This window comes from Aspergillus foveolatus (assembly GCF_047715535.1).
Source record: "Aspergillus foveolatus strain CBS 279.81 unplaced genomic scaffold BDW70scaffold_122, whole genome shotgun sequence".
In the NCBI taxonomy this organism is placed as follows: domain Eukaryota; kingdom Fungi; phylum Ascomycota; class Eurotiomycetes; order Eurotiales; family Aspergillaceae; genus Aspergillus; species Aspergillus foveolatus.
Window position 1 is genome coordinate 15,901 of NW_027396186.1, and position 20,252 is coordinate 36,152.

General features: G+C 49.7%; 8 protein-coding genes across 8 annotated transcripts; 5 read left to right on the top strand and 3 right to left on the bottom strand.

Annotated features, from left to right (window-relative positions):
- Positions 1-486: 486 nt before the first annotated feature.
- On the top strand, positions 487-1,710 carry BDW70DRAFT_154310 (C45 family peptidase; the record flags this gene model as incomplete). The annotated part of the gene is made up of 4 exons (XM_073739820.1): positions 487-522; positions 608-731; positions 789-940; positions 1,000-1,710. 4 exons carry the CDS (start codon positions 487-489, stop codon positions 1,708-1,710), a joined length of 1,023 nt encoding a protein of 340 aa, XP_073591103.1.
- Positions 1,711-3,834: 2,124 nt separating this feature from the next.
- Positions 3,835-5,391, top strand: BDW70DRAFT_154311 (uncharacterized protein; the record flags this gene model as incomplete). The annotated part of the gene is made up of 4 exons (XM_073739821.1): positions 3,835-3,917; positions 3,977-4,238; positions 4,293-4,358; positions 4,396-5,391. The coding sequence occupies 4 exons, from the start codon at positions 3,835-3,837 to the stop codon at positions 5,389-5,391; spliced, it is 1,407 nt and encodes a 468-aa protein (XP_073591104.1).
- Positions 5,392-5,699: 308 nt separating this feature from the next.
- BDW70DRAFT_164626 (uncharacterized protein) lies at positions 5,700-7,726 on the bottom strand (the record flags this gene model as incomplete). The annotated part of the gene is made up of 7 exons (XM_073741516.1): positions 5,700-5,758; positions 5,823-5,963; positions 6,040-6,507; positions 6,542-6,599; positions 7,110-7,202; positions 7,248-7,426; positions 7,510-7,726. 7 exons carry the CDS (start codon positions 7,724-7,726, stop codon positions 5,700-5,702), a joined length of 1,215 nt encoding a protein of 404 aa, XP_073591105.1.
- A 196-nt stretch (positions 7,727-7,922) lies between these two features.
- BDW70DRAFT_164627 (Hydantoinase/oxoprolinase N-terminal region-domain-containing protein) lies at positions 7,923-8,861 on the bottom strand (the record flags this gene model as incomplete). The annotated part of the gene is made up of 1 exon (XM_073741517.1): positions 7,923-8,861. One exon carries the CDS (start codon positions 8,859-8,861, stop codon positions 7,923-7,925), a length of 939 nt encoding a protein of 312 aa, XP_073591106.1.
- A 1,100-nt stretch (positions 8,862-9,961) lies between these two features.
- On the top strand, positions 9,962-11,544 carry BDW70DRAFT_154312 (uncharacterized protein; the record flags this gene model as incomplete). Its single annotated transcript, XM_073739822.1, has 6 exons — positions 9,962-10,240; positions 10,304-10,752; positions 10,847-10,859; positions 10,920-11,000; positions 11,063-11,438; positions 11,498-11,544. 6 exons carry the CDS (start codon positions 9,962-9,964, stop codon positions 11,542-11,544), a joined length of 1,245 nt encoding a protein of 414 aa, XP_073591107.1.
- A 2,599-nt stretch (positions 11,545-14,143) lies between these two features.
- On the top strand, positions 14,144-15,681 carry BDW70DRAFT_166325 (uncharacterized protein; the record flags this gene model as incomplete). The annotated part of the gene is made up of 6 exons (XM_073741956.1): positions 14,144-14,324; positions 14,388-14,407; positions 14,465-14,501; positions 14,553-14,620; positions 14,691-15,169; positions 15,256-15,681. The coding sequence occupies 6 exons, from the start codon at positions 14,144-14,146 to the stop codon at positions 15,611-15,613; spliced, it is 1,143 nt and encodes a 380-aa protein (XP_073591108.1). The 3' UTR covers positions 15,614-15,681.
- A 1,539-nt stretch (positions 15,682-17,220) lies between these two features.
- On the bottom strand, positions 17,221-17,658 carry BDW70DRAFT_166327 (SRPBCC family protein; the record flags this gene model as incomplete). The annotated part of the gene is made up of 1 exon (XM_073741957.1): positions 17,221-17,658. The coding sequence occupies one exon, from the start codon at positions 17,656-17,658 to the stop codon at positions 17,221-17,223; it is 438 nt and encodes a 145-aa protein (XP_073591109.1).
- A 371-nt stretch (positions 17,659-18,029) lies between these two features.
- Positions 18,030-18,691, top strand: BDW70DRAFT_145121 (SRPBCC family protein). Its single transcript, XM_073738373.1, is given in 3 exon segments — positions 18,030-18,063; positions 18,174-18,178; positions 18,189-18,691. The coding sequence occupies 1 exon segment, from the start codon at positions 18,202-18,204 to the stop codon at positions 18,631-18,633; it is 432 nt and encodes a 143-aa protein (XP_073591110.1). The 5' UTR covers positions 18,030-18,063; positions 18,174-18,178; positions 18,189-18,201; the 3' UTR covers positions 18,634-18,691.
- The last annotated feature ends 1,561 nt before the right edge of the window (positions 18,692-20,252 follow it).

Consider the following 20,252-nt stretch of genomic DNA (forward strand, 5'->3'; position numbering starts at 1 on the left):
CGGGAAGGACTCCTTAGATCGAGTCCTTTGCCCTGCAGGCTTGCACGGACCCTGTTCGCTCCACCCCGCAGCGCCCAAATACGATGGCAGCGGCACGATGTCACCTGCAGTGGAACGGCGACAGGTATCTCGATCCCCTTGCCAGCCAACCACCGTGCGTCCAGGAAGCACCTGGACTCTGGGCACGGTCCCGTCCTCAGTAGCCGTGTACACGGTCTTTGCCCAAGAAGGGGCGCAGGGCCAAGCACGCTTGCATACCGCGTTCCTTTGCCTGTCCCGGAGCCGGCCGCATCTTGGTCTAGGGCTTTGTGCGCTCTGTCCGCTCTGTCGATCCCGTGTCAAGATAGGAGCAGACAGCAGGTACACGTCTAGACTCTACACTCCAGTGCACTTGCCGCTGAGTTACCCGAGATCGCGGTTTCAATTGCGCCTATCTAGCTACACTGACCATATAGCAATTCACCTAACTGCGACGCCCCCGAAAAAATGCTTCACGTAACTTGTCAAGGTACCCCCTCGGAAGTAAGTCTCTTACTAAATGTATTATAACCTACATCCTAACACCTACATTTCCAGATCGGCTACCAGCATGGCTCTGCTGCCAAAGCACTTTGCGACTGGTCTCATTCGTGGTAAAACAAAGAAGACAGAGGCGGAGCTTCAACAGCTCCTCGCGCAGCTGGAGCAGGTGATGAAACAGCGCTGGCCGAGATACTATGAGGAAATCTGCGGTATGTCTACCAACGTCCTGTCTTTTGCGGAATCACCCCGCTGACAGGGATCCCCAGGCATCGCAAAGGGCGCGGGACGCGAGGTATCGGAGATTGTCATGCTCAACACTCGTACGGAATTCGTATACGGGCTCGTGGAGGCCCGGGACGGGTGCACCACCGTGTACTGCAAAACCCCCAATGGAGCGCTGCAGGGCCAGAACTGGGACGTATGTTACAAGATCCACGGACTGCTATTTATTCTTCCCGTTGACCGTCATTTCGCCAGTTCTTCACCGCAACCAAAGAGAATTTGATCCGATTAACCATCCGTCAGCCGGGTCTACCAACCATCAAAATGATTACAGAGGCTGGCATCATTGGCAAAGTGGGATTCAACAGCGCCGGTGTCGCCGTCAACTACAACGCGCTGCACCTACAGGGTCTCCGCCCCACCGGCCTCCCCTCGCATCTGGCGCTGCGTATGGCACTCGAAAGCACATCTCCCTCTGAGGCGTACGAGGAAATCGTCTCGCAGGGCGGCATGGCCGCCAGCGCCTTCATTATGGTGGGCAACGCGCACGAGGCCTACGGGCTGGAGTTCTCGCCCATCAGCCTGCGCAAGCAAGTTGCTGACGCGAACGGGCGGATAGTGCACACGAACCACTGCCTGCTCAACCACGGGCCATCTGCGCAAGAGCGCAATCCCCTCCCGGACTCGTGGAGCCGCCACGGGCGGATGGGACACCTCTTGTCTGGCTTCGACGGCACGAAGGAGGCATTTGCGAAGCTGTGGGAGGACGAAGACAACTACCCTGTCTCGATTTGCCGGGCATATGAGGAAGGGAAAAGCAGAGGCTCCACCCTGTTCAATATCGTCTTCGACCATGTCTGCCGGGAGGCGACGGTGCGGGTGGGCCGGCCCAATAATCCTGATGAGACCTTTGTCATGGCCTTTGGCGATCAAAATAACAGGTCTGCGAGTCAAGCCAAAATTTGACCAGTCTCTCTGACTGACGACGTCTGTAGTCTTCTCCAGCCATAGCGTACTACAACCGTGTGCTCTGCGATGTATCTTAGTGGCCAGACATGAGATCAAGAGACGAAGCGGGCAAAGCCGTAAGTTAGGGAGAACACCCATCAGAATCAAATCCTTGAATCCTCTTGCCTTTCGCGGTCAGAATTGTATATGTCCCCATGTAGATATTGAAGTGGTCAGTGCCTCTAGGATCTCGGTCCCTAAGTACAGCACGTGGGTAACTATAAGTACCTGAGCGCATGTCTTATTCGAGAGCGGGGTGACGTATTGGTTATTTATGAGGTTTTTGTAACTTGTTTGCGCGGGTTACAAGCTGAGCATTCTGTTACATATAGGTTCAATTCTGAAAACAAAATCTCCTCAGGACGGTATCGCGCTCAGTGACTAGAAAAGCATATTGGAGCTTCTTATAGTAAAAATAAATTATTGAGATTGATGAGCAGTGCGTTTTATATTTACGGCACCTGTTCTGGCAGCCTTTGGTGGTTGGCAATGGCTGGGGGATTTATAAATTGTAGGTATGGCTATTGTAACGGGCGTAGGTAGTATTGTTTTCAACTAGCTGTCCTGTATTCACGAATACCACAAGCTTAGAGAAACAAATAAAAGACAGAAACATGTACCCTCTCTCCTCCCTTTTATCAACTTTTCTGGACATACGTCAACACTTTTGACTTTTCTGAATCTTGGTTCAAACAGATGTAACCTTGTTTAGACCTTTGGTTGAGGGCATTGCCAATAACTAAGACCCAGGCCATAGCCTGTGACAAGTACTACAAAGAGGAACAGTCTATATCAACTCTTCAGTCTACAAGTCAAGATATCTCTGACATTGATATCCTTCTGAGACCTACTATATCTCTTCAGTCAAAAGTAACAGCTCCAGAGGAGCTTACACAGTATCCTGGAAGTAGTAAGTTGATATCTCTCTCTTCTTATATACTTCTTCTCTTATCTTAATCTTACTAGGTACTGTTGAAGCAACACCTCTTGTTTTCTGGAAAGAATACCAAAATAAATATCCTATTCTAGCAAGCCTTGCCCAAGACATCCTTATAATACCAGCTAGTAGTTCTGGTATTGAGCATTTATTTAACTGTGCTTGTAATATCTGCCATTATTACCAGGGCTTACTGAAACTGCAAACAATCAAGGAATTGATGTTGTTTATATATATAACAAATTTGATATGGACTCAGAGAAGCTTGCCCTGATTAATAAGTATCATTCTATACAAGAGAAGCAAGCAAAGAAAGAGCAGAAGGATGCCTAGAAGAAAGAGGAAGAATTTGATCTAATCAGTAATAATAAAGAAAGCCTACCTACTACTAAAGCTCCTACTAAAATCTAACCCCCTAGTATGCAAGTGCTTGGAAAGAGAAGGGCTATATTAGATCTGCTAATTAAACTTGAGGATGATGATAATGTTCCTCTGCCTGATAATGGCCGCTTGGAAGAAGGGAGGACTACTCAGAGATGTTCATCTGGGCGTGCCCCAAAGCGCTTAAGGCGGGATGAGGATTTTGTATATATCTAAAGAAACAAGAACCAAATAAGCCATTTCTAAAGAAATAAGTCAATCTTTGCTTTTCCAGCAGCAGTCAATAGATGCTATATAAAGAATTAGTCTTTACTCCAATGTCAGAAGTTGTCAGAGATTGAATATGAGTTAAAAGCGAAATACTAAAAAATAGCACTAACTTTTACGTAACTTATGCATGCCATGTATTGTTAGTTTTTTGCTTATTGCAGGACCGCAGGACCGCACCAAACCGCGGTGGTGCGGTCCTTAAAAAAGTAGGACCGTCCAGCGGTCTCAAGATTTAGGACCAAAGACCGCGCGGTCCGGTCTGGTGCGGTCTTGGTTGCGGTCTTTTCGATCCTGTGCAGAGGCCTATCCATCTGCGCGTCCTATCTGGATCATGGCCATCATCTTCATTATGGGTTACTTGCCGCGTGCAAAATGCGAGATGCCGATGGAATAGCCAGCTGCTGGGGCTGCGGCGCTGGTTACTTCTGTGATTCTTGTTACAACATCCAAGCGGAGAGAAACCCTGACCACAAGAAAGGACCTTGGTAGACAAGATGGATGAAAAGGCAAGCTCGAAAAAACAGAAGTTACCTTTCGCAGGGCACACTTTGGAAATGACAAACACACTAAAGTGTTTGTGTGTCTGTTCAAGACCCTTTCTAACGGGGCGAGGTTGGGTCGACAATTGAGAAAGAGAGCCATTCAACCTATTTTATACCGTGATTTTATGCTTGGGTATGGCGACTCGTGGCGCTCAGAGCTTTATACATGGGATGGCCGGCTTCTTTCGTTCTTGCGAACAGTTGCTCGGCGACGAGACCTGGCTGGGTTAGTGAAGAGGATTCATATACTGCCGCATCTGCTCCAAGCCTCTCGTGAGGCCGTGGAAACGGAGGAGAGAGACCATCAGAGGGTGTTAAAGGAACGGCAGACGCGGGGCCGGACGCCGGATGAGGAGGTTCTGCTTCCCCCTGATGTTGATAATTGCTACTTGCCTGCCGTTTCTGGGCAGCCGCTGCCTGAATTGAGGCAGCCCATTTTGGAAGAAGAGGCTCGTGACACTCTCCGCGAGATTGCCGTTGCATTAAGGATCAAAAAGCCCGAGCGACTATCAGCCAAAAGACTTAATTACTCTTTTGATTGCGGCACTACCGAAGCTAGAACATTGCAGCCTTTTCTTTGGTCCAAATCCATACATGATTACTGTTCAGCCTGCAACCCTGTCAGCCGCCGGAATCTCACAACTGCCGCTGCGAACTGTAAATCTTCCGGTGCTTTCTACTGCTGAGATACGTTTCGAACTTAACTGCAATGCCCGAGCTCTCCTTGAACTTTCTCCATGCGTTGAAACGCTCAACGTCCATAAGTGCTATGGAACTCGGCAACAGGCCGCGATACCTTCTCTGCCAAGTCTCAAGCGTATTCAAATCACGTCCAGTCGTCTTAACGAGCAAGGCCTTGAAAATGTACTTAATTCTTGTGACATCTTATGCAGCTTCACGTACGAGGCGGGAGTCCACTTCGCCAACGGTGGATCAATAGGACGTTGGGACTGCAGCGATCATTTTCAGCTACGCAACGCTGCAAAATATCTTAGCCGCCACCGCAAAACACTCGAATCAATGCATATCGATCTCCGGCGCCGGGAAGGAGAACCGGCCACACCAAGGTCATTCAGCTTTCGAGAGCTTACTGCTCTGAAACACCTCTTCCTCAACCTGGATGAGTTCCACAGCAGGTTTTTCATGCATTCTTTGACGGATGACTCCCAGATCTTAGTCCAAAGTCTCCCGTTTGGCGTTAACTCTGTACACCTCGCTGGGCGTATTGGCGATGACCTTCCGCGGCTGGAAAAGAGTCTGCTTGGTCTCGGCGAGGCTGCTGTCAAAAGCCAATTCCAGAACCTGAAGGAGGTGAGATGGGATAGAAAAGCCAAACTGGATGCAGAAGACGCTGTGAGGTCTCTGCTTGCCGTCGCCGGGATCGACTTTGCATACGACAGCTGGCCAGAAACCAGGTTGTCGTTCTACCAGGGGGACTCTATACCATCAGCGAACTTTGAAAATCCATATTACTCACTACCGGACAGTGATGACTTTGACGAACTCTAGTGTTTAGCCATGTCAGTGACTCTCCGGATATCATTTGCATTTCAATGAGTAAATAGTATTGAGCAAACACCACTATTCAAGGCATATATTCACCCCATGGACCACTGTATCAATCTTTGCTCTATTAGACATTCGACTAATTTAGCCCATTGCAATTGCTGCTCTTTCCTCGAGCCAGAGCATGAAAAGCTGCTTACTTGAGCGCTGCAGGCATTTGAACATGTTGATTTTCCAGAAGTCCTAATTGGACTATATTAGAGAGGTTGTCGTGGCCATACATTTGACAAACTAATTAGGGATTAATCCGCCTAGGTATCCCTCTTGGCAGGTCTGTACTTGAACCAATGCACTGCATTGGTGTACATTGCTGGACAAAGGAAGGTTTTGTCAGTCGATTCACTCTTTTTGCAGCAGGACAGGGCGTTACTTACCCATGGCATAAACAGAAAACATCTCTGCGTCCCTGTCCCCCTGGGGATTTCCATCCGCATCCAGGCCTTGATCCCCCTTGGCGATTGCTCTCATGCATAGAGGAGATGTCGCCACATCGCCGTCCGCACACTTCACGTCAACTAGCACAGTGTCAGCAAGAAGGTTCAGTGATCTCAAGGCACGAAGCCCAGGATGGAAGAAACATACTCGACGTACTATGACCACCCGCAAACGCCTGAGAATGCGTTGACTCGTGGATCATCGTCGCCGTCAAGAAATGCCTCAGCCACATCATCCCCCTGCTCCGTCCCGTGGCGGCGTTTATATCGGGCGACCCCAAGAGCGTGCTTATTGCGCCTTTCTGCTGCTCGTTTGGACTTTCACCGATCTCGACATGCAGGTCACGATAATGGATACCCCGCGCTATACGATCATCTTCGAACGAAATCCACCGGTCGAACTCCGCCGGGCAGAAGGTCATTGTCCCCTTGACAAGTCCGTCGCGCGGGTGGCTCACGTACGCCTTGATTCCTTGCCTTGCAGGCACCTGGCCGAACCGGGTTTGCGTTGGGCCCGGCGCGAGTGGGCAGACGTCTCTCCGCGGGGTCCAGACTTCCTTCCTGGTCATTTCGGTCCCTTCTGTTTGGAGGAGCATGTAGGATTTGTCGTTTCGGTATTCGAACCCTGCGGTTGTCTCGGTTAGCGCTTGCTTACTTACTCTTGGAGGGGATCCGGTCCGGAATCGCTACGCTTACAGTCTCGGTGGCCAGGATAAGCTGGTCAGAGTAAGCTTTTGAATTGGAAATGGGAGCTCAGAGAATTCAGTGGAGGTGCAAGACAAACCTTCCATATATGTCAGCCCGTTACTGTCCCGAACAGAAAGATAGTCGTCCTCATTGCAACAAATCCGAACATACGGGATTCCGCCACGCGTCCATGGCACAGATCGCCCAGCAATATAATTGTCATACTGCCTCACCAGCGACTTGGCAAAGTCCCTTGTCCCCTTGATCTTCTTTAGCCCTGCGTTACTCTTGGCAAGCCCGTCCTCCGTCTCGGTCGGCCATTTCAGAGTCGGTCCGCTTGAGTCGGCCGGAGCCGTCCTCGTCGTAGAGGCTGATTGCCAACTCGAGATAGTCTACCGCGTTGCTGTTCTGGTTGCAGTCTCGCGACCTCCAACAATGATTTTCTTTGTCGACACCAGGGCCGCAGCCGGCAGTTTGCTTGACGTTGCTTTGCTGAGCTGGGGGTAGTCAATAGGAGGCCTAGCATTGCCAGCAAAACACCTCGAGGCATATCAACTCCAGCTTTAAATTGCGGAGGCAGTTTTTGAACTGCTGGTTGTGGAGCTGGTCGAATTTGGTCTGCAGGACCTTCCTCTATTCCTTGTCAGCTAGCAAAAGATTGTCTTACTCCAGACTGACAGTCAAATTCAGAGCCTGGCTGCTGTAGTGCAGGTTGATGTAGTACATAATATCCAGCAGGATGTCCTGGTTTGCATTTGAAGACTGCATAGTCTCTCTACACAGCTTCTCTAGTTCTTTGAAGCGGCACTTATCTCCCACGAGGTTTTTTTTAAAGGTTGGCTTATAAATGAAGAGGACTGCAAGTGGCTCAGCCTTGTAGTCGCGTCACCCAGGGCGCAAAGCATGCCTGGAGAAGGAGGTAAAATGACAGGCCAGGCACCAAGCAGCTTGCTGACAGTGTTCACATGCAAAGGCCTGGCACCTCCAAACACAACAAGTGCAAAACCCTTTGGGTCATAGCCCTGCTCAACCAAGACGAGCCGCACGGCGCCATACATGGTCTCATTTGCCGGATTGATCACGTCCTCGGCTGTCTGTGCTACCAGCAGAGTTATCTGCTTTGTAATTTGCTTGACAGCTGCCCATGCAGCCTGCATATTCAGCAAATTCCCTGCCCAGCAGGGTATCCAGTAAGTAACCCAGGACAAGATTCGCGTCAGTCATGGTTGCGTTGGTCCTACCTTTGTTGTACGATGCAGGGCCAAGCATTGCACCCGCACTCTCTGGTCCAAGGCGCAGTGTTTCTGAGATGTTTATATACTTCGCGATTGAGCCGCCGCCGGCTCTAATGGTTCAAATGTCCACGGCGGACGAGCAGACAGTTAGGTCGCCTACAACTGTCTCGCAGCGGAGCTGGGGTTTGCCCTGGTAAACCAGGGCAACGTCTGTAGATGTCCTGCCCATGTCAAAGGTGATTAGGTTCTTATATGGAGTGTTTTGTGTTACAATGTCTGCGACGCCCTGGACGCCTCCAGCCGGGCTGGACATGAGGATGTTCACGGGCAGCTGCCCTGCGAGATCCAGGCTTGTCAGTCTGCTGTCTGACTTGAGGATGCAAATGACTTCCCTGTCCTCTGCGAGCAGGGTCTGCAGATTGCCGAGATATGTCTGGACCACGGGCTTGATGAGCGCGCTGGTGCATGTCGTGACAGTACGTTTGTATTCACCAACCTCGTGAAGAACATCACTTGAGTGGATGACTGTGATACCAGAGTCCAGCACCCCGCGGACTACACTAGCCACCGCGTCTTCATGCTTGCTATTCACGTGCAAATTCAGCAACAAGATTGCCACAGCCTCTGGCCGCTCCTTGACCCAAGCCTTCTTTAACTCGCCATCAAGCGCCTCCACATCAACAGGAACAACCATCTTTCCATCAACAGACATGCCCTCCGAACATTGTATCACATGCTTGAGAGGGACATTTGGGTCAGGCAGCATATAGTGCAGCCATGCGCCGAGACCCCCGGGGATCTGTGACCGGCGCACAGCGAGGATATCCTTGTGGCCCGCGGTGATGATCAGCCCCGTCCGCGCGCCCTTTCCCTCGAAGACGGCGTTGGTCGCGACAGTCGTGCTGTAGTGGATGAATTGGAACTTGCCCTCCCAGGCGTACCGCTCTTTCAGTGTTTGCTGTACGCGGCTGATGCCGTTCTTGACTCCGATGCTTTGGTCTTCCACTGTCGTGGGCACTTTTGGCCCGTGCGATTTGCCCTTCTGGTTTGAGGGCATACACGTCTGTGAAGGTGCCGCCCACGTCGGCTCCTAGACGGTAGCCACCTTTGTCGGTGTTGTTCGGCATGATTAGGAGTGAGGGTGAGGAATGGGGGATAGTCGTCTGTGCTCAAGGGTGAAGAAGGAGAGAGAGGAGAGTGTGTACGCGTACGCGGGGTATAGAAAAAAAGAGGGGAGGATGCATGGCTCCTCTAGGCAATGCGAGGGCGAGAGTGGTCAACCCACCTGGAAGAGCGGCTGAGAGGATCGCATTGCCTAATCGCAACAGGAGGTGGGCCATGGTGGGTGAGCTAGCAACAAGATAATCTCGAGAGTTGGCCGGGGCGGACCTCGTGCATCCAAGCAGTGTCATCATCGTGCCAAAGTTCTGCTCTCCGTACGACTCGGTCAGACTGACCTCAATTCTCGAAGACCGTTGTCCACAACTCGACAAGCATGCAGGGTTCCTGCCTGCTGCTCCTTTCATATTCGTAACGTTCCCGCCTGCATTGGCATTCTGCATCTATATGATATCCCTGCACATTCCCCGCCGGCCACGGGCTGTTCCACGTGTACAGATTTCTGTCAGTGTTGTGGTAGTGAACGTGCTGTTCGATTAAGAGCCAACGCCATCTGGCTAGACCACCCATGCGACACTGCCACACGAACGATCGACTGCAAGCTTGAACCTCATCAGTTGTTCGCTCTTTTTTGCTTTTTTTTCTCCGGTCCCAATGCTGGAAATGGCAGGCACGGCAAGAACCCCTGTCTAGTGGGATGCATATCCATGATTAGTGGGATACTAGTGCACCAGTGGCAGAAACAAATGGTGTACTCGCACCAGCCTCTGGCCAGCGGGACGCAATCCTTCTCTTGCAGTACCTTTGCGTTGATATTTTGCTTGCTTCAATAATCTCGCGTTGAGTGGGACAGGATGAGCCAGCCAAGCAGTGGCAAGCGAGACTGCTTCCAGAGTCCTCCTGCCTTTAATCCCCCTTGCTTACTTTGCTGAGATCCTGGCTCTCCATTTGTTTTTCTTCCTCTGCGTCCATCTGACAGGTACACTTTTTTTTTTGGGGTGGGGGGGGGGGCATCTTTCCACCGCGTCCTACTTTTCGATGGCGGAGAAAGACCAGGAAAGAACCCAGGAGGTTTATGACTCTGAGCGTACAAGTCCTCATGCCTATGCGCTCTCTGAAGAGGATGGCGAGGTCTTCAAGAAGACGACGACCGGGGTCGACTTCCGCAAGGTAGGCTGGTTTAATGGAACCATGATCTTCACCAAGATCCTGTTTGCGACCGGGGTGCTCTCACTGCCATCGGCCCTGTATGCACTCGGCGCTGTGGGAGGGTCCATCAGCATCGTCGCCTGGGGAGCCTTCAACACGTACTGCTTCGTGATCCTGGGCAACTTCCGCCTCAAGCACCCGCACTGACACTCCATTGCCGACATGGCCAAGGTGGCCCTGGGAATTGTCGGCAAGGAAGTAACAGGTCTCCTCTTCATCATCGGCTACGTCCTGGTGACCGGCAGTGGCATTGTCGGCGTGTCAAACGCGCTCAATGCCCTGTCGCACCATGCGACGTGTACTGTCTGGTGGTCATTCCTAGCCACCACAGTCATTATCACGACTGCGTCAATCCGCAAGCTTGAGCACGTTGGCTGGCTGAGCTACGTCGGGTTCCTGTCTATCTACATCGCCCTCTTCATCGTCGTCGTCAGTATGACGCAGCGGAACCGGCCAGCGGCTGCGCCGCAAAAGGGCCCATACGACTTGGGGTATGTCGCCATCAACAACCCCGGGTTCGCAGGCGGCATGGTCGCGTCCAGCACCATCTTCATCTCATCGGCTGGGACCAGCGCGTTCCTACCTGTTATCTCGGAGAAGCGCAACCCGAAGGAATACAAGTAGCCATTATACTACTGTTATGAGTCTTGTAACTGCTTCGTATCTTGCCTTTGGGCATGTTGTCTACCGCTGGTGCGGCATGTGGGTTGCCAGCCCGTCGCTTGTGGTGTGGCTTTTTTTTATTTTTTTTTTTTTTTTTTGGAGGTAGCTGGCTGATAATGCATAGAGCGCGGGACAAACAATTAAGATGGTGTCTTATGGCGTCGCCCTGGTCAGCCTGATTGTCAGCGGCACTCTCTACCTGCATGTAAGCCTTCCAAGGAAGCTGACTTTTCTCCATACTCTCTAATCCATATGGCAATCCACCAGGTCGGTGCAAAACACGTCTTCGTTTGTATCCTAGGCAGAACATCTCATCTCCAACCCAACAGCGTAATTCACTGGGGCACCTGGCTAGCTTGTACAACATTGCTAGGAGCACTGGCCTTTACCCTGGCCGAATCGATCCCGATCTTCAATTACCTCATTGCGCTCGTCGGCTCGGTCTGTTTCGCGCCGCTTGCGATGAATCTTCCCGGGCTGCTCTGGCTGTATGACCATGCGCACTACAGGAAGGGATCGTTTGTGCAAAAGGTCGTGTATTTGCTGCATATCGGCCTCGTTCTTCTGGGTATCTTCTTTTTTGTTGGCGCGACGTATGGAGTCGTCAAGCAGATCATTGATGCATATGCGACTGGGCAGATCGGTAAGTATTTGATCCTGGATCTTTCTCGCGTGGCGTCTATATGAGATGAGTCTGACAAGTCATAGGATCGGTGTATTCCTGTGCGGATAACTCGAACTCCTTCTGATCGGCTCCCTCGATCTGGGAGTGAATTGTTTCCTGCAGTGCGGCGATGGTTTTTGGGGAGGAGTGAGATCGACAGGAAAAGCATGTATATACCTATTTCGTCCCAGCGGAACATGCGAACTACTCTGCATGCATGAGATACGTCTTACTGTGCGTATGACTATGTCAACCCCTATAGAAATCATTCTCTCGCACTCTTCCAGAACACCAGCTAGCTTATTGCATCGTAACAATCCGGTCTCCCACATACGCACCATCAGCACAGCAAGGCACAAGCTCGAGGAAACCATTTGAATGCTCGGGGAGTCCAGGCAGCAGCTCCTGAGTTCGTATTAACAATTTCGCCTTCGATGGAGACTCCCTCATTCCCAAGCCTCAGTGACCCAGTCCCACCCGTCAATCTCAAAAAGCTTCTCCACCGCCAGTAGTGCCCAGTAGTACCGTGCTTATTCAACTAACGCCCATCCCCGCATGACGCCCGATTTTTGTATACATCCACTTTTTACGTAACGATTTCGAATGCCTGCAACTCACCCAATATGGCTTCAATGAAGCCAGTGTAGGCAGAAACAGAATCCTTGGAGTCGAGAGAACAGCTTGGCTGCTTGATTTGCCGAAAAGTTTGGTGTCAGCCGTTCAACGTTTCCTAAAAGGCATTGAGGATCTACTTCGTCAGGGCAGATCAGGCTGCTAACTAGGTAAGGACACCAATCCCACGCAAAGCCAACGATAAAGTAACGAAATGTTAAGGCAATGCAAAACTAAACCTTGGGGATCCTCCGGTCTGGAGGATCTTTCATGGTCCTAAGTACACCTCTGGGGATATACGATGTAACGCAGCAACAAGGTCAAGACGGAGTCCACCTGAAAACGGCGGCTAATCCGACGGTTCCGCTAATGTAATATCTCGCAGGGAAGGGTCCCGGGCTCTTGATCGCTCATCTGGAGCTCCATTATCGTCTGCCTGAGGCTCCCGATACCCAGTACCAGGGTATCCTTAACAGTATACCCAAGGGGGCTGAGATATAGGATTAATAATATTAAAACTGCCAAGCAGAGCAAGCTTAAGCTGCCAGCAGCTCTAGACGCAGCACAGAAGCAGAAACCATCACCTCTAGCACTTGAAGCTATCCAAGAGATCTCCACCACTGTCGCAGCTATACTGTTGATAAAATTATAAGACGGTCATGGCATAGCTTGTTGTTGCATTCCTGATCCTATCTTAGTCGAGCGAGAAGATAGGCAGCAAGCCGCGGTAAGCTATATACAGCACATGTGGAGTTCTACCATTGACAACGCCACAACACCTGTCAATTATTGGGACGGCAGATCCGGCTCCCATACCGCTTTTGTGACTCTTGAAAGACCTATGTAGCTTCAACGGCATATCTAAAATTACCTGGCAAAGGATATTATTATAATACCGTGTGTATGCGCTTCCAGAACTTCATTTTCTCTACTTCTGGCGGTCGTCAAAAACGGCCTTCACGTGGGAATGGTCGTCAGCTGATTAGTATGGTAGTGCCCACTCTGGAATAACGATTCTGCGTCGCCTCGCACAATCCCATAGTCCCATCCAATCGGCAATGATTCCAGCGCTACGGGCCCACAATCACACAGTTAAGTGAGGCCGACAGGCCGCGCCGTCATTCGCGATTGCCGCCTCTCGGGATCGGCGGTGGCCGTCCGTAGTCTAGGCGGAACAGTCCCGAGGAGCAGCCGATCGGGCTAGAGGCGGATGGTTATTGGTTGAGAGGAACAAGCATTAAATCCTGCGCGAACTTTGGCAGTCACCGGTCGAAGTTTAAGGGGAGGGAATCTGAGACAGGGGAGAGAGGCTTCGACGAAGCGCTGGCATGTTTTCTCGAGACACTGTCAAATTGGCAATTTGATCGAGTGGATACGACTGGCATTGATGGATTCGGGAAACATGCTGCTTGAGAATGGTTGCCAGTGTTCATTCAAGGTAATTAATCCTCACCGTCCCTTAATCCCTTGGAAACGTGAAGGATCGGTACTTATAGTATCGGCCCCAAGGAAGCAGATCCATGTTAGCAGGTTCTTCTGGCACGGCCCACGCAATCCGTTCTCATCAAACCAGATCTCGGCTTATCTTTGTGTCGAATGGGGAAACTGCACGACGAAACGCCGAGCACGATTGGCAATAGTCTAGTTGCTGTTATGTGTCTGTCTGTGTGCAATAGACATAGACAAGGGAATTGCGGATGGTCCTGGCCCGTCCCGATTCCCGGGTCATTGCAGCATCGCTCCCCGGTCTCAGAAGTGGATGTTGTGCGAGACATGGTTTGAGCTCTAAAGTTGACGACAGAGCTTTCCCATCTGGACCAGACTCAGATCATGACCAAGATTTTGCAGGGAGTGAGCGATCGAGTGCTTTTTATGCTCTGCTTCCTTTCCAACCGGCTCCTTCATCCTTTCTGACGGATTTTTGCTTAATTCTCTCTTTGTCCTGTCCAGGCACCCAGCTCATACCAGCTGGGCCAGCGCTCCATTTCGTGATCGACTGTCCCCGTCCTGCCATCAGGCTCACGACTCTGTCTGTATGTTCAGATTCTGGAAGCTGATTCCACCGTACGGAGATGTCAGAACCAGCCATCCCGGCTCCTCCCGGCGAGGTGTCTAACCTGCAGAATCCAGAGGATGTCATTCATACGGTCAACTTTGCGACGCAGGTCATTTGCCTTGTTGTCGCGACAATCGTTGTGGGTCTGCGCTTCCTTGTCAAGGCGCGGCTGCGGAACACCTTGGAGTTGGAGGATTGTGAGTTCAACGTCGTACTACGCTGGTTTCTGTTATGGTGAGACTGACTGCCATTGTTGCAAGATACGACAATTTTTGGATGGGTAATACGCTCTGGACGTAGCATTCCGTGGAATGTGCTGATTTAATGCCCGCGATAGGTTCTCTTCGTCGGGTTCTGCGCCAATATGATTATACGTAGTGCTCCCAAACTCTTCCTACGCTTGAAAAATAGCTAAGAACAAACAGTTGGCAACTACGGCGGAGGTTACCACGCGTGGGACGTCTCAAAGAGCGACATGATCAACTTCCAGAAGGTATCCATCAGGCATCTTCACAAAGCCACCCAAGTACACCACCCATTAACCCCCGCCACCGCTCCTCCAGGCCTCCTACGCCGTAACCCTGGTCTACGTCCCCATGGTCTTCGTAATCAAAGTTGCTCTCCTAGCAGTCATGCTCCGGATCTTCGCGCCAGACCGGCACAAGGTCATGATCGTCTACGGGACCATCATCGTCCTCCTCCTCTACTACATCCCCGCCCTCTTCATCAAGGTCTTCTTCTGCAGGCCCATCTCCACGTACTGGTTTGGCGCCGAGGTTACTGGTGGAACGTGCCTCGACCAGCGCAAGGTCATTATTGCTGACGCGACGATTAGCATAATAAGCGACTTCTGGATCCTTGTTCTTCCCATCCCGATGCTGTGGTCGCTGAAAATGAGCCTGAGTAAGAAGTTTCGAGTGGTTGGAATCTTGGGGGCTGGTGGGCTAGCAACGGGGTTTAGTATTTGGAGACTGGTCATGATGGTCGATGAGTCGCAGACACCAGATACGACGTGGTTTTGGATTCACTGTGTTTTGACGGCGTATGTTGCGTCAACCTCCAACCTCACTTAGAAATCCAACCCCATTTCACAAAATGAGCGCGCTAACAATCCTATCTCCCTTGTAGCAACGCCGAAGCTGGCATCGGAATAATCTGCGCCTGCCTTCCAACATTAAGCTCCTACATCGTGACGCGAAAGGTCAAGTCGCAAAGCGGAACCGGAAGCTACCGATATAACTACGAGCTGAATAGCTACAACAAGCTTTCGAGCTCGAAGAGGGTTAGCAAAGATCAGATGGTGGCGTCGTTTGGCGCGACGCACACGGACGAGGCGTATTTGTTCTCGACTTTTGAGGCTGAGGGCGGCCAAGAGGGCTCGTTAGCGTTGAGTACGCAAGAGCGTGGTGCTGGTGGGACGATTGAACGGCCGACTGGGATCCAGAAAGACGTTGTTGTTGAGCAGAGTTTCGAGTATGTAAAATAAGTGATGAGACTTTCATTTGTGTGATTCACTGTATTTGTACGAATTCAAAGTGGCACAGTGGGTATATGCTAGATGTCTTATTACTTAGTCGAGTTTAAAGGCCTAGTGTGCTGGTTGTGGAAAGGAAATGTGATGCTGGAACGGATTTCAGCTCCCACGCCTCTCTCACCGGAGTACGGCACCTAGTGCCCGTACTATCTCTCTAAGAGTAGATATCCATGCTTGTAGTATCGTTGCTAAGACGTGAAAAAGTACAGCTCAGGCCGCGGCTGACAGTATCAACAAGCATGGCTAACCTAGTCTCTTTTCCTGAAGCTGCTGCTCGGCAGGACTGTTGATAGAGGTTTTTCGGGTCAATAAGGTTACCAGCTGTTGGTACATTGAGGTGCGTCCCGTCAGGAAGCGCCAGCTCTCAACAACCTTGGCCAACCAAATTAGGAGGTTTGAACAGGCATGGCTGTTCACAGACAGCCTTGGCCTCGCCACTCACTTCTCCTCGATTATTGACCAGCACGGTCTGGCCGTTGCTCTGGCCAAGTGTATACTAGCTGCCTAAGAGCCGCTTTATTTCAGCCTGCAAAACGCGCCGCATTAGGAGGCAAAAGCTGAGGATCGAGGCCGACCCGATCAGAAGCTATAGGCCGTCTATTGATCCAGGACAGTGGTCAGCCTATGCTGCTGAGATCTTCGCTGTGCAGTCTGCCTGGATCCACGATAACCTTACCGAGAAAAATAACCTCAAAATATATATATATATATACTTATGCAGCAAAACTCCATGCTTAATACTATTTCACAGCCAAAAAATACGGTAACTCTCTAGCAGAAACGTCTTTTGTTAATAGGTTGTTCCGGTTCTAAGGTGGTAGAGAATTTATACATAGACCTTGACACAACCCGTGGGTTACCCGTCACGGGTCTACTTAAAACCCACAATGAGTCGAGTTTGGGTATACTGTCTGGACCTGCAGGTTGCCAAACAATGCAAACATGATGTATAAACCTACTATTTTGATAAATCAGCAATTCTATGCAGAGAATATAAACTAATTTGGAGAATTTTTGTAACATGCGTTCTTGGCGGGTAACGAAAGCCAGTCGCTCAAGTAGCGTCATTGCCAACTCACGAACTCCAAGCAAACTTTGTTTGACTAGGTACCATTCCAGGATTTTTAGTCCGGACTCGGGAAATTGATTCTTCAAGTAGCTGAATTACAAAAGTCTCCGGGCCTTAGTTGACAACCGCCAGCCTCAAACCAGCTAGAGCAATCCAACACCGCATCTCATGTCCACACAACACAGATGCCGAAAGATTCTGATATAGTTAAATAAACCAAACTGGCCTCGAGGTCTCCTACTCCAAGTTTGATATATATTGCTTCGCACAAAGAGTTTTGTCCCCGGCTGATAGAACCTGTGCCTCCCGAACTCTCGTCCTTGCATTCACTGGGTATTCGGATCCAGTGTACCCTTCTCTTGCTCCTGCTACATTGACCAGATATGGCCAACACTGTTGAATAGTTTCCCAAGGTCTAATAATTACACGTCAGCCGACTTTGAAGGTAAAATCCGCGTGTGTACTAGGCCTGGACATACTTTATTGTGGGTTAATGAGCCAGTAACTTGTTCAAATTACTATCAAACCCCCTGTACGTGCTGTCAAGCCAGACTCTGAGGTTAGCCCTGCCCTCTTCGTCAGGGATTGAGGACTCTCCAATCCATGTCATTTCTGTCTCATAGCGGGAAATTTGCCTCAAAAAGAAGGTAGCATAGGAATCAACACCCGGAAGATCGTCGCGGTCGACATGGAGACGAACGCTATATTTTGTGACGTCAACGCTATGGAGGGTCTCACGGATTATGATGTTTGGATTTGCGCCAAAAGCGATTGTACGCGTAGGACCGATACCAAACCCCTCGACAGTCGTAAGGATGCAGTCGGGTATCCATAATCTGGGGGAACCAAAAGCAGAAAGAAGAGCCCAAACCTCTCCGATAGGGGCACGGATTGTTCCAGTATAATCGTATATCTTAGCGATGGCCATGGTTGGAAATGCGGCAATGATCAGGTGGGCAGTAAAGTGATGATGATGCTATTGCTGTTACAGCCCGTGGAGAATATCAGGGACTCTCCTCGTTATTTGTAGCCCTCATGTCTTCCGATGAGCTCATGGCTCCTAGCCTATAACGCTTAAGACGTAAACAGCAGAGTTAATGCTTGGAATCCGTCCGATGGCTCTTTCCGCTTATAAATCCACTATTCCTGGAGTTGATGGTTGAAATCCGTCCGATGGCTCTTTCCGCTTATAAATCCGCTATTCCTGGAGTTAACCCGAAACCTTCCTGAATTGCTAAATCAAATACACTAGAGGTCCCATTGCTTTTGCACCATTGACGGGGAACCGACGAGCTCACAACCCTTGACTGCTCAAAGTGCTCCATTTTAGCGGCTGGATGTGCCCTGAGTGGTGAGTATGAGATTCATAATCACTCCCTATTGAACCCTATGCCAAACGAACCAAATACCTTACGCCAAACTACAAAGCGTCGAACTTGCCGCTGACGAAATATTACAGAATTGGACGAAGATGGTTCTAGAGTTGATTAGCTCCGTTACTAAGATTGTCAGCATACCTATCGGCGAGGTCTGGGCCGTGATCTCGTCTTTCGGCTGCGAGAAGTTGTGGTTTCCGGACATGAAGAGCGTCGATCTCAAAGGATACGGCATTGGCAGTGTTCGTACATATATTTTTCACGAGCCCGGCCGTATTGCATGGGAGCGTTTGGATTATGTCGATGTTGAGAACCACGTTGTTCGCTTTTCGGTTTTCAGAAACGACCTCCTCGCTGAATCGGTGGGCACTATGAAGTTGAAGGCGTTAGACCAGGGTCGAACCGCCTTTACGTGGACGGCTGAGGTTGATCTACCGGAGGGGCTTACCAAGGAACAACTGCAGAAGCAACTCGATCCTTTGTTCCTGGGGCTCATTCATGCTGTTGCCGATGCCCTCAAAACATAACTATCTGTTCTGACGGTTTCGGCCTGTTTATCTGCCCGTTCTACCACAAACACGACCGCCACCTAAATTGATGTGTGATTCACTTATTCTCCTTTCAAACTCTTTGTGTACAGAATGCTGCGGAACAGTAGAATTGAATCTGAGTCTCGGATTTATACTTATATAAATTAGAGTGAGAAAAAGGGAGCCATCGTTGACTTGATTGCCATACAACGCGGAGTCGTCCCATACACCACGACACTCCCTCCGGACAGGAGATCTGGACAACTTATCACTGTACTAAGTCAAATTCCAAGTATACCACCTCACACATTATGAGCCAAGATCCGATAGTAGATGGGTCGTTCAGACGAAGTCACTGACCATGTGCGTTTTGCGCGTGTATCGGATCACGTGATGGCATGTATACTTTGGTGTTGCTTGACGCGTCGATAAATGTCTTTATATTGTTAAATAGGCACACTAGAGTAAATTGAATCTTAATATCGGAATTTTATAGGATATATATCTATATACCTTTAGGTAAGATATATTACATTGTATCTTTATGTATTTTATCTTAAACTGGTATTATAGATTCTATAATCGTACATATATAATCATGATAGAACTATATACTCTTTAAGTATATATATAGCTTTGATCAATATATTATTACAATTCAGCCAATGTGGTTGAGATATTGGAGTTTCGAAAATGCTGGATTAGTATGGGATACAATGGTGGCCGACTCGCTTGCATGGCCGACTCGCTTGCCAGATACGTTAACGTTTTCAACCACCGAGCGGTCTAAACCCACGAGCGGTCCGTTTTCTTCCGCACCCCCATCTAAATCAACGTTTAAAACCACCAACGCCATTAAATTTAACTAATTAAATACATGATATTATAGCCATCTACTTGGGCAATTTCGAATTGTATGTCCGACTGTCCCACACCCACTACAGCGCTGCGGAGCTCGTCGACGAGGCGCTGGAGTAGATTCCGCAGGCTGCTCATTAAGCTGCGTATCAAGCTGCTGAACGCGATTTTCACCTTCCTGTACATTAAGAAGGCGGTCATTTCCTATTTCAGCACGCTTTCTTGCCTTCCTTTGATATTGTCGCCCGTTTTCAGCCAGTACACGCGTGATTTCTTGCTCTAAAAGTACCTGCGTTTGCATTGCCATTTGCGCTGCTTTTTCAAGATGTCGAATATGTGCAATAGGACTGCTAGAAAGTTGTCGTGTTTTATTAAGACTGTTCTGCAGGCTTCGAACCTTTCGATCTAATTGGCGAGGATTCTGTGGTGTTTGAAAAGCAGAGGAAACTGAGCTTTCAACTAGTGGTGGTGTAGGCGTACGTAGTTGGAAGGTAAGATTTGAAAGAATATGCTCTGGATTGAATGGCTTAAGCCCTGCTCCTCTAAAACTGCTGTAGATATTGTCTGAAGTAAAGACTTCTTTATGTGCATCCGGATATAGTGATAGAAAGTCTTCTTTATCAATATAATTGTTGCCGACTTTCATACGATGTTCAAGAAGCTTTCCGTACGCTTTTTTAAGCGGACTAAAGACGCCCACATCAAGCGGTTGAAGAAGATGCGAAGCATGGGCAGGCATGCAGAGACAGATTATTGCA

Bases quoted from the DNA above. Each gene is read 5' to 3' on its own strand.
- BDW70DRAFT_145121 (XM_073738373.1), top strand. From the start codon at position 18,202: ATGGTTCTAGAGTTGATTAGCTCCGTTACTAAGATTGTCAGCATACCT.